General features: G+C 40.3%; 1 protein-coding gene across 4 annotated transcripts in view; it reads left to right on the top strand.

Moving 5' to 3' along the window:
* Positions 1 to 13,767, top strand: part of OGDHL (oxoglutarate dehydrogenase L) — a 47,644-nt gene extending 33,877 nt beyond the window's left edge. For all 4 annotated transcript variants that reach the window (XM_053984039.1, XM_053984038.1, XM_053984036.1 and 1 more), the window contains 7 exons: positions 4,433 to 4,611; positions 8,251 to 8,322; positions 9,142 to 9,267; positions 9,887 to 9,959; positions 11,976 to 12,139; positions 12,692 to 12,846; positions 13,518 to 13,767. In XM_053984039.1, the coding sequence (XP_053840014.1) occupies positions 4,433 to 4,611; positions 8,251 to 8,322; positions 9,142 to 9,267; positions 9,887 to 9,959; positions 11,976 to 12,139; positions 12,692 to 12,846; positions 13,518 to 13,641 (893 nt within the window). In that variant the 3' untranslated portion in view covers positions 13,642 to 13,767. The remainder of the gene's footprint in view (positions 1 to 4,432; positions 4,612 to 8,250; positions 8,323 to 9,141; positions 9,268 to 9,886; positions 9,960 to 11,975; positions 12,140 to 12,691; positions 12,847 to 13,517) is intronic.
* The last annotated feature ends 730 nt before the right edge of the window (positions 13,768 to 14,497 follow it).

Here is a 14,497-nt window from a genome sequence, read left to right as displayed (position 1 = left end):
AACCCCTAAACACTTTATTTTCTCTAACTGCTGTTTCTACTATCTAATTCTGTTAAAAGAAGCAGTTTAGAATTAGCACACTGAAGTGTTTGGTGGCTGTAGGGAGAGTTGTGAGATACTATAAAGGGGAAAAAATGGTGAAAAAGTGTTAGGAATTTATTTATGACTGTGTTAACATGCAGCATCTCAGAAGCATTTTAGGAATTTCCTTAGTTTCTGTGAGGGAGAGCTAAGTAAAAATTGATTAAACAGCCCAGCATGATATAACTACAGATTATTTCCTTGGCAGGTATATAAGCCAAGAGCTGGTATCTGTTCAGAGCTGGGAGCTTTGCAACCAAGTTATAGTCAAGATATTTAGGAACACCTGGGGAGCCACTGCCCCATTAAAACGATACTCTGGCAAGACTGATTTCACTTAGAAAGAAAATAAAGGCAATCTTGATCAATTGTTGTTCTGACAACTGCTTATGTTTTGTCCACAGGAAACTCTGGAGTGGGTGTAACCTGGGCATTAAATCAGAGTACTTAACAATCTCTGATAATTTAGAGTATTTAATTACCTCTGATAATTTTGTTTGACATCCTATGTCTACTATTTTTAGTTATACCCAGATTATAATAAATTTAGTTGTGTATCCATTTGCCTTGCTATAATTTTTCCCTTGTACTGAAACTGAATATCTGGAAGTGTAAGTGATGGGAGTGAGAAGTCATTTAAGCAGAAGATGTTTGTCTGAACTTATTTGCTGATTAGGGTAGAGGAGGAAAAAAAAATTAACTTACAGATGCTCCATTCCAGCTCTTCAGCATTTTTTAAATACTTGAAAGGGTTTCCTGTCTTTCTTTATGGCCCTCAGAATGACTTTGTAGTGTTGAATCTCTCACCAAGAGGTGAGGTTCTTTGTCAGATTCAATACTGCCTTTGAGAGATCTCAGGCTGGGGCATTCCATACTGGGAGCTTTCAAGGAATATCAGGCAAGATAGATTTGGAACTAGTGTGTGGTTCAAGAAATTCATGAACCATGGGACTTGGAGTATATTTTTTTCAAAGGAAAAAGTCAAGTTTTAAGCAAAAGATGAAAGGAAGAAGACCAGTATTGATGTAAATCTTTTTTTTTGCAATACATACTTAGGATGAAATATGTAGTACTACTGCTCAGTCAGAACAATGTATTTTTAATGTTGGGGGTAGCAAATACAAATACCTGTCAGAAATTGTGTTAGGAACCAGGATATACTGTAGTAATCAATGAAATCTGCATGGAGTTCTGGGAAGGCATCAGTCTCCCTGTTTAATAGAGTCAGCCACCAGATGGGTACTAGCTTCACTTTGTCCTGAGCTGTGTTTGGGTTTGTGAAAGGATGCATGCACTACCCCCTCTGTAGTCCCTGTGCTTAGAATTTCTGTTAAAGATAGCAAAAATCTGTCTTTGAACCTTTTTTTATTCTGACATAAAATCCTTGTACTGACAAGCCTTTTAACCATTTGTTAACGTTCATGCCCTAAGTCACTTTAAAATCATATTGAATTAAGTTATGGCTGTAGCCTTACATTAATTGAAAAACAGCTATTCTTATGACAATCATGAAAATGCTGTGGGGAAAAACACAGCACAGTATGCTGTGTAAGCTGCCACTTTGCTTGACAACACTTCTTTCTGTGCCAGAGTGACAGAAGAACACTGAGGGAGCACAGCAGGCACTGGACTAAAAGAAAGAAGCATTTCTGCTAGGTCTGTCATCTAGGGACCATAATGAACTCCAGCAACTGAAACATTAGCTTTGCAGCCTTAATCAAGTGCTGTGTATTTTTCTTGCCTCTGTCTCCTCAGTGTAGAAGTTTACCAAACTGCTGTGCTGTGCCCTGGTGTGCTCTGAGCCCTGAGCAGCTGCCTGCTGTTTGGAGTTGGCTGGTTGCTCTCCAACACCCTTTGGGTGTGCAGATTCCTTACCTGACATTCTTTGAAAGTTGTTTTGCTGCCTGGTTGCCTTGGATTTCCTCACAGCTTCGACCTGTTCTCTCTCTGTTTTTAGCTGTGTAAGAGTTAATCCTTTAAACCCGCAATATTTGCACAGAATTTTAAAGAAATGTTCAGTTCTTGTTTCTGCAGATGCAAACAATAAAGTTTGCAAGGTCTCTGCTGTAGTTTTTCTTTGTTGGGTGGTTTTTTTTGGGTTTGTTTTTTTTTTTTTTTTTTTACCTGCTTCCCTGCAGTTCATGTCCCATCTCTAGAACAGTGGAGACTTTCTACTTCAGGTCACGTTCCCTGATCTTGACTCTGGTGCCCCAACAATTCCTTTTCAAGAGAACACCTCACCCTCTCCTGGGCTGTTTACCTTGCATCTGTCTAGATCTCTCTTCACCAGCACTTTTTAAAAATTTATTTAGCAGTTTAGATCTTGTTCTTTAAGCAATTTAAGCAATGAAGGTAGTAGTAGTAATTCTTCATAGACTCCTTAGTCTGTCAAGAGTTAAAGCTATTCCACTGCTACAATCACAATTGGAATAGTTTTAATTTAGTAACTCTCACTGCCATTTCCCTGGTGGAAAATGGAGTTGTGGTATACCAAAGATGTGTATACCACAGACATGTGCCATGCAATAGTAGTCTCAGCAACATTATTCTCAAAATACTTATCAGAATGTATAGATTACATGTGGATCTATTTTCCTAGATGTTTTTATAGCTGTCAGAAAGCTTGCAAATGGTATCTGTGTTAAGATCACATTTTTTGATGCAGCTTCACCTAGAACATTTTTACCCTGTAGAGATTAGCATGAAGTTGTCAACAAGATAGGAAATGAGCAATTATACTCATTTTTCCATGTGAATTTTAGGGGTGATCTTTCATGAAGTAGAATTATGTGTGTGCTGTGACCAAATTTTAAGTATGCACTGAGCTCCATACTCTTTGAAAAGCACTGTTTGATTATTGATAACTCTGATAACTTCAGTTTGTGCTTCTCTAAAAGCTAGATTACCCCACCCTTACAGAGAGCAGCATATGCACAAATAAGTCTTGAACATATTGCATATTTTCTCAACCATGTCACCCAATCAGTAGAAATGGTCTCTTAAAGCTTGTGTAAAATTAGAATGGGATTCAAGCCTATCTAGGGAAATCTATTTTTCAGATACCTTTGGGAATATGATTGAAGGAGTTGTGTAAATTTTTCCCCTGTTTTCATTGTGTTAAGAACCATGCAATTACACAAACGAGGAGGCCAGAGACAGAGGAAAGGCTGTTCAGGCAGTCAGGCCAAAGGCAAGGCCAGAAGAAGTCATTCTCTTTGGTGATGAACTGTCATGGGCACTCACAGACAAAGGGCTGGCTGCCTGACTTTGCAGTCTTTTTTTGGCCTCTAATGTATCAGTTGCCTTTTGGTGGGACCATGAGCATCTGCTGGAGTCATGGATGGACTGTTCAGAGATGAATAGTCCAAAAGCCAAGTGACTCAAAGATTTCTTGCCATGGGGATGGTAAATGAAAAACTGGGTTGGAATTACCAAGGAGTAGACTATGAAGACCCAAAAGTTAGTTGATCTGCTGGGGTAATCTTCAGTGGGAGTACTCCCTTGTTGGAGTTCTGTGTTTGAAACCAGATCATTATATTCTGTGTAGAGCTTCAACATGAAATGTATCTGTCAATTAAATATTTATTCTCTGTGTGTATTGAATCAGTTTTGCCTCAGTCAGAACCTCTACACCCAGAACAATGCTATATAGCTTTTTACTGAGAGCTTTAACCTTTTTGGTTATAATCACTCCAAACTACAGGTGAAGAATCTGAGTACAGATATTCATTCAGCACTTCAGGCTCTGCTAGATCAAAGGAAAATATGAACAGAGATTGGATAATTTAACACTGAAGCAGAAAGCTAAAGGTCCTTAACTCTGTTTCAGAAGTGATTTTTTTATCCAAGTCCCAGATGTGTTTGCCATGCAGCTGTTATGTTCAAATTTTTTGGAAGATCTGAAGACTAGGATCATGTCTGTAGACTGAAAATTGATGTCACCAGTAATTTTCTTTATCATCTGCATATGAGAGGAGGAAAGAAAGACAATGTTGTGTAGGGCTCTGGAAATATTAAAATTAATAAATAACTCTTTTAATTGGGCTGCAAATGCATTTTTACAGGAGAAGATAGCAGTGAGCTCTTAGGGAAATATACTAAAGTTGGAGCAGAGGGAGGGAGTGTAATTTGTTTAACAACTCCTATGATATTGAAGTGTTTGAAGAAAAGTTTGAAGGATTGAAGTCAGGCTTGGAAATGGTACTATTGAGAACTGCGTGATTTATAATGGGGCTCCAAAAATCCAGTTCATGCTGTAATTTTGGGTTTATTTTTAATTTTTAGTGAGGAATGCACAGAATTTTCAGGAAATCTGTTTATTTTCTATTTCTCCTACTTGTTTGATTGTCAGGTTTTGAGCTTGGCTTCGCTATGGCGAGTCCCAATGCCCTGGTGTGCTGGGAAGCCCAGTTTGGGGACTTTCACAACACGGCTCAGTGTATAATCGACCAGTTCATCAGCTCCGGCCAGGCCAAGTGGGTTCGGCACAACGGGATCGTCCTGCTCCTGCCACACGGGATGGAAGGAATGGTGAGCACTGGCTGGCACATGCCAGAGGGGAGTGCTGGCTGCAGTGCCTTCTCTGCAGCTGGAAAAGCCAAAGGTGGCTTGGGGATCCAGTGGTGATAGGAGCCCAGGGGAGGAAGGCACTGTTAAGCATGTGGGGCTGCCTCAGTGTTATGAGAAGAATGCAGATAGATTGACTGGTGAAACCCAGAAAACCCTGAGAAATATTTCTGAGCTCTTAGCTTTGTGTCCTTCTTAGTGGCATGTACCACTTCCCCCCATTTTTTTCCTTTTTTTTTTTTTTTCCTCTCTTTTTTGGTATCTTTCCCTAAGACACTGCCTTCTTTCCCCAGAAAGCTGCATTCTCAGTGTACAATAAGAAAAAAATCATGTCTGAGAGTGCTTGCTTGGTTTTATTTTGCATAAAGTATATCTCTGTTAACTCTGCACTAAATTTTCTTACTATGAAACTATATAAAACAACTTTAAAACATCTTTAAAAATCATTGACCTTGGTTAATTTTGATACAATAAGAAATCTCCCTCTTTCTGGAAAGGAAAATGTTTCTACTAGCTGTTGACTGTCCTTTCTTTGGTGGCTAGTAGGAGGAACTAGGCAATGTCTTAGAGGGAAAGGGCATGGGCACACCCTATGTGTAAAGTTACATGAAGTTCATATCAGCAGTGGAATTGTTCTTCAAATATTTTAAATTATTTTTAAGATTATATGAACATCATGTCAGGCAAGGTTAATTTTCTCCTTTTCAAATACATTAACCTTCATGAATTGTTGCATGTATGTTTCTAGTTTTCTGTTTAAAAAAGCATAGTTTGTGCCACAGTGGCAATCTCCATCTATATAAATGCTTTAGACCTTTTCACCGCAAACTGTGTCATTTCTATTCTCACAAACAATTTAGTTTATTTCCATTCAATTATGATCCTGTCCTGATACACTGGGGTGCATTCATATCTTATGAATGGCTTTCCATATCCATTGTGCTTAAAGAATAACGGGTCTGATGCTGTTCACAAGGGTTTTGATAAATTAATTTTTTTAACTGTATCCTGAGGGGACAACCTGAATGAGCCCCTCAGTAGGAGGTGTGGTCCTCTGCAGGGAAGCACTCGGCTTAAGGGGCTGGTTCTCTGCTACTTAGAATACATTTAATCTTTCTTTTCCCATAGCCACTTGGCAGAGAAGATTTGTACAGGTCTTCTGAAACATGCTTATTTTGCTACTAGTGTCAGCTGCTTTTGGAATATTTAAGAATCCCACCAGGCTGCTGAAATCTTTTTATCTTCCCAGAGGACCTTTTCATTACAGGAGGACTAGTCTTCCTATAACTACAGTGTTGGGGACAAGATGATTTGGGGAAGGATTCTTAATGGGATATGGATCCCTTCACCTCTAGGTCATGCATTCACAGGCAGGTTGGCTGTGATTGAAGGACTCTGCAGCCTAATGGCTCCTTGGGGACTCATCTGAGAGTAGCTAATGGATTCAGTATAGGTCTCACTGGATAGGTGGTCACAGTAGAGATAAACCCTACCCCATCCCACGCAGTGGTTGCTGGCAGTCTGATTGGTGGTGTCAGCACAGAAACCAAAGATGGATGTGAACACTGGGGCTCTGGACTGAGGTTGTTGCTGGGGCAGTGTGTGAGTAATGGGAAAGCCTCACCTGCCTCTCCTGTAATTGTTTGCTGGTAACATCTCTGTTCCCAGTGTACTGACTGAAGTGTGCTTGTGAAGCACTGGGTTTTGTGCTGTGTGTGCCATGCTTAGCGCAGGATTTGATTTACAGCAAACAGATATGAACAGCAGAGGTGCTACAATAAACTGGGCCACTACTGTGCACCACAGTTTTGTGCAGCTTTGCTCCTTGCTCTCAAGTCCTTTCCTGTCTGTGACTAGATTATTTGGCACCTCAAAAGTGGAGGCAGAACTCAAAGGAGCAGTGATACAAGGTGCAGTTCTAGGCTGTTTCTGTTATACCTTTGTTGCCAACAGAATGTTTTTTTCCTTTGAATTCCCTTAGTCCATGAAGCAGACTGAATCACGGAGTCATAGAATGTTTTTTGTTGGAAAAGACTGTAAAGATCATCTACTGATCACCATGGCAGGGAGCCTTTCATTAGACCAGGGGCTGCTCAAAGCCTTATCCAAGCTGGCCTTGAACACTTCCAGGGACAGGGCATCTACAACTGCTCAGAGCAACCTGCTCACCACCCTTACAGCAAAGATTTTCTTCCTTGTATCAAAGCTATATTTGCTCTCTTGCAGCATAAAGCCATCCCCCCTTGTCCTATTGCTACCTGACCTTGTGAAAAGTAGCTCTCCAGCTTTCTTGCAGGTCCCCTTTAAGTACTCTAAAGTGCTGTAAAATATTTCCCTGGAACAATCTCTTCCCCAGGCTGAACCATCCTGACTCTTTCAGCCTGTCTTCATAGGGGAGGTGCTCCAGTCCTCAGAGCACCTTTGTGGCCCTCTTATGGATCTGGAATCCTGCACTTGGAATTAGGAAGGATGATGTGTTCAATCAAGGGGGACTACCAGTTGTCAGAATAATGACTGATTTTGGAGTTCATGTATTAAGATTTCAATAGAGGAAGTTATTATGAGAACCATATAAAGAAGAAATCTCTTTATGAGCATTATTAGCTTAGGAGACATGGAGAGAGTTGAGAGGTGTAATAGTTTGTCTGTGGGTTAAAATACTTAACAGCTATGTGTGAAATTAAAGCCCTTCCTAGGGGCACCTGTCATTTGAATGAGCCAAGGCTGTCAGCAATAGCAATACATAAAAAAGCACGTTGCATTCTCACACTCCTCACAGCTTTCTCTTATCCTTTATAAACAGGCACGTGAAAAGGAAAAACAGCAGATTCTGTGACATTCCTTATTCCTGATAATTTCTGTGGCCAGCATGCATATTTTGCTAATGTAAAATGGAGCTAACAGCATTTGTGCAATTCAAGTAATTGCCATGGGTACTGCTAGTGAGACAGTGGATGGGAGTGTTCAGTAATGGCAGAACATAAAATATCTCCTGAGGAGGCAGAAATTAATCATAGGTTAGTCTGGCAGATAATGCGTGTGTGTATTTTGATCCATTTTAGCTAAAGCATTCATCTCAGTATTTGGTCCTGTACTGAACAGTGAACAATAGGAGGACAGATCCTGTGCCTGCTTTTGTTGCTAATACAGCAAAAGTAGTCAGCAGTTAACTTTCTGTTTGTCCTGTTCAGCATGCATGAAGAGTGACTCGCTGCAGTACTCTGAGGCACCCAGTGCTTCTCTTCCTGGCATTCCTCGTGCTCCTGTTTGCTGTGCATTAGCAAGGTGATTGTTGTGCCCACATGGACCACTGCCCTTCCACTGGTCTTCACTGTGCAGCTAGTCTGAGGGTAGAAATCACTTGCAGCTGGTAGAAATGTTGGAAATACATGTGAAACCCAAACTCCTATGAAAACAGAAAATGAGGAATCCTGTCCTGTGGTGTGTCCTCTCTCCCACTGCTGCTGTTGATGCCTTTGGCTGGGGGTCAGCTGTGCAGCTGGTGCAGAGGGGACAGGAGGTACTCATGCAGTGAGTTGTCTAGACTGATGTCTTACTGCTTATTTGGCTCTTTAACATTGTTTTACTTGATACCTTTGCCAGGGTCCAGAGCATTCATCAGCCAGGCCTGAGAGGTTTCTGCAGATGAGTAATGATGATTCTGATGCCTATCCAGTAAGTAGTTTTGTCCTTTTCTTGCTTTTCACATCCCTGAGATTTTTTGTTAGTAGCATCCTTTTAGCTTGGTATAGCAGGTTCGGATTTAGCTTCAAGTCTTGGTGTAACTTTAACTTGATCCCATTAAAAGTAATGGAAGTAAGCAGCATTGCTGCTCATTACAAAGCTGAGGTCATATACAGTTAATCTCTGGCAGCATGATCTTTTTATGGCTGTTCCTCAGGGCCAATGATCCCACTTGTTTATACTGCTGTGTGCACTGCAAATAGGTTCTCTAGCCAATTTCTAAAGGAGGTCAAGTGAGACTACCCTGGCTCTTTGCAGTGGAGCTAAATTGTACTGCTAGGAGCATGAAAATAAGCAACTTCTAATTTTGATTTGGTTAAGGCTTTCATAGATTGGTCATTCACTTCTACAGATAAAGTACACAGCTCTACAGGATGGGAAAGAGAGTGAGAGCCAAGTGTACACTGAAAAATTGAATTATAGTTTAACATTCTTTCAAAGTGGTTCTATTCTGTTTCTTCCATTTGCTAATGTCCTAGTCCTCCTCAGTCTTCTTCCTGGACTTCCCATATTTTCTGAATTAATGGAAACTTTTCATGCTTATTTGCATAAATTTTTAGGAAGAAGTAGAAACAGAAAGGTATGATTGGTAGGGATGCTTCCCTAGCCAATAAAACAATCTCAGCTGAGAGCTGCTAAATAATTTTTTTGAGGAAAGGAGTTGCTGAGAGTCAGAAATAGAAGGATGGTTTTCAAGCCTTTTATCTGATCTTTGAGACATTTTTCTATTGCCTTTAATGTTTCTCTCAGGAGTTCACTGAGCAGTTTGAAGTTTCCCAGCTGTATGAATGCAACTGGATTGTGGTGAATTGTTCAACTCCAGCCAATTACTTTCATGTCCTCCGAAGGCAGATCTTGCTGCCATTCAGAAAGCCGGTAAGGTTACCTTAATGGACTTGATTATTCCAGGTAAATTAGCCCTCAAACAAGGAGTGGCCTTTGCATATGACACACTGCTGAAAAAAATGAGGATTGCTGGTGAAAAACCCTAACTGAACATGGGTTGAAGTTGCTAGTATGATGGAAAGAATCTCTGATTCTTCAGCTCTGATTTACTATGGCTCTAAAGCTTGATTTTCAGCTTTGCTTCCATCTGGCTATGCAGACCTTCAGATGAGCCTGTCAAGATATTAGTGATGTAGCTTAGAGGTTGCAGAACTGTCATCTGCATGTCTAATTGCTGGAACTTCAAAGACCCAAGATACAACTGTTGAATGTTTTATTGGTTCATAGCCTGTGATTTGATTTTGTTGTCAAAAAAAAAAGTATAAGCAGTGAGGTTTGAGAACCTGTAAAAGGAGTAGGCTACCTAAATCTTCTGAACAATTTTGAAACTTTCATGGCTTTCAAAAGAAGAAAAAAATAATTTACTGTGTTTGCTATCATACTAATTTATTCTATATCATATTCAGTTTGTGGTTTTTGTGTTACAAATATTGCATGTGTAATGAACATAAAGCAGCTCCTGACTCTTGGAAAAATTCCTGTCTTACAGCTGATTGTTTTGACACCGAAGTCACTGCTGAGGCATCCAGAAGCTAAATCCAGTTTTGATGAAATGGTGTCTGGTAGGTCACCTCAAAGTATTGTGGGGAAATAATTAGCTATACCAAGTTGCATGTCAGACTGTGAAGAACAGAATCTGCTCTGCAAAGTTTGTCTTTTCTGCTGGCATAATTCCTGTGGAGCTGCCATAGTGAGAGGTAGCAGGGACTTTTGCTGAAAAAATTGCTTTCACATATAGATTCTTAATTTTAACAGGTTTATCTTGAAACCTTAACCCTTAATGGTAAGTGCATTCCCATTTCTGCAGGGAGTTTCCCCTCAAGAGGCTACTATATCCCTCTGCTCTTTTTCTCTTCATATAAAAATGTTGTTGTTCTTTGTACTGCCCATGCCTCCTGACCCCATGACTGAGGGATGGGTTGTAATTACACTGGACCCATTTGGAAGAATAATGTGCCCAGTTCTTGTTACAGTGCTTGGTTTGGGGCTGCTGTGTCACACCAGTGATCTAAAGTGAGATCAGTGAGTTCAGAGCTGTTGTTGGCATGCCATCAGCACCAAGAGATACGCAGTGACTGCAGGGGGAATACCAAACACTGCAGTGGTTTTCTCCTACCTTGCACTGGTTAGACTGTGTTGGAGTGGTATCAGGAAATGCAGTGGCATGTAATGAGTGAGGGATTAAAGTGACTGTTCAGAGTGAGAATGTGGTGTGCTGGTCTATCTCCAGTTCCAGTGAGGGTCTTGACTGCTGTCAGAAGAGAGCAACTGCTTAGTTTTTTAAAAGAAACTCACACTGTATAAGTGTACTTAAATATTGTATTATCTTATTTTTCTAAGTGTGTAAAATTTGCTTCTCAAGCAAAGGCATTTGCTGTTTTTAGTACTGTTTAAAAGCTCTGTAGAATGGGTCAGATTAGAAATTCTGTAGGCTTTGGGATTTGTCACTTTGTCTTGGGAGTCCCCTCTACTTCAGGCTAACCTCAGTAGTGGCCAAACTCCAAATTAACATTGAGTTTTGGCATACTTTCATGTTTTTGCTGAAGAGGACAGCAGGTAATAAAGTGTTTCTGACTCTCAGCTAACCCTTTTTGCTCTGCTTTTAATAGAAAGCTCAGAGAGAGGAAGATTGACTCCAGCTGACCCAATGAAGCACAGATTCAGTCTTTTTTAATGATGAATTCTGCTGTTCAGTGAGACAAGATAATTCTGACATAAATCAGTTCTTCTTTGATATGTTTGTGCTGTTGCTTTCCTTCCCCAAGATAAATGATTCGAACAGGAGCTTATTCTGATAAGTGAGTGTGCTGATTCAGAATAGGGATCGAGCTGCTGTCTGCTACCCTGCAGTTGTTTAATGTGGAAATAATTCTACTCAATCATATACGAGAGCAAAGAAAAGGATCTTTTAGACCATCAAGTCCTTCTTCCAGTATCCCAAGCAAACTGTACTCCTGGGAGCAGTGAAGATATGCATCTGAAACTGTACTTGTACATTAGCATTTATACATATGGCTCAGTTCTGTGCTAATTCTTGCTTTGGCTATTGCTGTTTTATCTCTCAAACAGAGGTTTAAATCAAATATACAGCAGTAATGTGTGTGCTTGGGTAAATACTTCTGCAGCTGCCCGATTTAATGTGTTTTGTTTTTATAGAATATTCTGAAATTTGTAAAGCTGTATGAAAGTTACATGGTTGAAATAATCTTGGAAAGAAGAAAGAGAGTGGTTCAGGTGATTCTCTGAAAAAAGCCCCAAACTGGAAGCAAAGTTGAGCTGTCTAATAAATTTAAAAGTAAAGATGTAATACAGAGCACAAAGCTGAAAAACAGTCTACTGTTGATATGATTCTGCCTATGAAGTATGGACTGGATTATTAACAGTCTTTTAACGTCTTGAAACAGAACTGCTGAAAGTCACTTTAGCCAAGCTACCAGTCTGAAAAGTAGGACCAGACAGGCAGGAGAACCCTTTGATCACTGCAGCCTGCTGCTTGGACTAAAGGACAGTTTCTTGGGCTGCTTTATTGAAATGTCAGGTCCACTGAGGACACTTTTTCTAATTTGTGCTCCAACTAGGTACCACTTTCCAACGTGTGATTCCTGAGAATGGGCCAGCAGCTCAGGCACCACATGAGGTCAAGCGAGTGATTTTCTGCACAGGAAAAGTCTACTATGACCTTGTGAAAGAGAGAAAGAACCAAGACCTGGAGAAACAAGTAGCTATAACTAGACTTGAACAGGTGAGTTCCTTGATCTCAGAAGACAGGGTGATGGGGGTTCCTGTGCTTTTAAATAGACACCTCTCCTAGAATGGATAATGATAACATTTTTCTAGCATTTAGCATCTTACAAGGCATATTCTAATCCTTCGTGGCCTTGTGGAGAAGGAACACATCAATAGCATACTGGACAATGAGATCCAGAAAACTTGATGACTTTTCCAGAACAACATAACAAAATGAGGATTACAATATGATAGCACCTTAAATTTGTATATGCAGTCTGCTAGGTTTAAGTGTTGTGAATAGTGCACTTGAAGCTATATTGTGTGTCATTCATTGATTAAAGACATGCTACAGCTACTTCACTAAAAAAGCTGTAGGAGTGCAGGTGGTCTGGACTACGACCTACTTCTGTTCATACTAATACAACTATAAAATACTTGTGTATTCATTTCTGAGCATTAAATCAATTAGAGAAACATGAGTCACTCTCCATGGAAAAGTAATGACTCACCATGGGCTAATACCACATCAGAGAAAGCCTTGACAATTATTATCCTCCTTTTCCAGATCTCACCATTCCCCTTTGACTTGCTGAAAGAAGAACTTGATAAGTATCCAACTGCTGATCTAGTCTGGTGTCAGGAGGAGCACAAAAACAGTGGATATTATGATTATGTCAGACCTCGTTTCCGCACTATTGTGAACCGCACTCGACCCATCTGGTATGAGACTTTAAACAACTGCTTTGTCTCCTGGGCTGATTTGTTTGCTTTTAAATTTGGTTGGGGTTGTTTTCAGGTATTTATGGGTAAGTCAGGTTCTTCACAAATCAAAACCTCTGAGTCTGGGTTCTTAGGTGAAGGAGGGAAAAATCTAGACTACTGTTTCTCAAATACAACATACACATATTGCACCTTCTTGTAGATCTAAAAGTAGATTAGTAGCAACTAGGTCTGTGTTTATTGCTACTTAGCACAGCACTTGGTTCTCTTATGTCTAAGATTCTGTCATTTTAAGAATTTCATTCCAGATGTTAGGTTTCTGCAGAAACAGCTGTTGTAAGAGCTCAGTCTAGGCACCTTTGCATTTATTTTAGATGATTGACTCTCAGATCTGCCCATGCAGCTGTCAAAGGAATGAGAGTCTTCATTGCCAAAAGCAAGTTACCTAATTATGAGGCAGTGTACCTGGCTGCCCTGGGAGGGATGGGGAGAAGACACAGCTTAACAATGATGAGAGGAAAGCTGACCAGAAGGTATAACTTGGTACAACTTAGATTGATTTTTATTTTAAAAAGATTGATGACTAAATATCCAAACCTGCCAAGCTGACTTGAATGCATTAAACAGCATGTTCTCATGCTTGTTATTGTCCAATTCTTTTTGTCATGAAGGTATGTTGGCCGAGAGCCTGCTGCTGCAGCTGCCACAGGCAACAAGAACATGCACCTGGTGTCACTCAGAAGGTTCTTGGATACAGCTTTCAACCTGGAGGCCTTTGAGGGAAAGACATTCTAACTGCAGGGCCCCGACCTGTCTGACTAGTAGTCTCTCAAAACACTGCATCCAAAAGGAAAGTGGGGAGAATACTGGAAAATATGTATTTTTGCTTTACCAAATAAAAGGATCCAGCAGCTGACTTCATTACTCTGTACCTTGCTTCCCATGTTATAAGGAAAAAAAAAATTCAGCTTACCTTCCACCATTTTTTTTGTCACTTGTCTATTTAAATTGGGACCTCTTTGACACAAGAAGCTTCTCCTATCCCAGGATGCAATGTGTGCTTGGTGAGGCTCATATCTCAGTCTGTGGGCACTGTCTAATTACTGTAAATAAGTAGAGCAGGCATGGACAGCACCATAGTTATGCACACAAGGAAAAGAACTTACTTATTTCTGTCTATATATTGGAGAAGAGCAATGAAACTGAAAAGCAGAGCTGGTAAATGACTGGTAGAGAAATGTACCAGCTGTATTTGTTGGAAGGAGATGGTGAGGTAACCTGGAGGTGTGAGGAGGAGGCTGGAAACAGGGAGTCACATTACAAAGTTGTTCAACTGGGGGTAACAGTAAGTAGTGTGAACCACTTAGATATGAGGTCAAGAAGGGCAGAAGTAAAAAGGACCAAAAAAAGGTTGTTTGGGGATACTTGAAGAGGCAAGGAGTGTACATGAGACCACAGCTGGCAGAGCAGTGGGTGATCACCAGGAGAATTCAGCATCAAATGACTTCAAAAATAAGAGGTGCTCCCGCTCCCTGGGCTTCTTGTCTCATCAAAATAAAAAGCTGTAATTAAAAACTTTAGCTATGATCAGGTACTACATACCCAGGCAGGTTTCCAAAAAGGCCTGTGTGTCTTGTATTGTCCTTTTATT

The sequence above is a fragment of the Vidua macroura genome, chromosome 8 (assembly GCF_024509145.1).
Source record: "Vidua macroura isolate BioBank_ID:100142 chromosome 8, ASM2450914v1, whole genome shotgun sequence".
NCBI classification, from domain to species: Eukaryota; Metazoa; Chordata; class Aves; order Passeriformes; family Viduidae; genus Vidua; species Vidua macroura.
The sequence above is the reverse complement of the archived record's forward strand: the minus strand, read 5'-3'. Positions and strand labels throughout refer to the sequence as shown.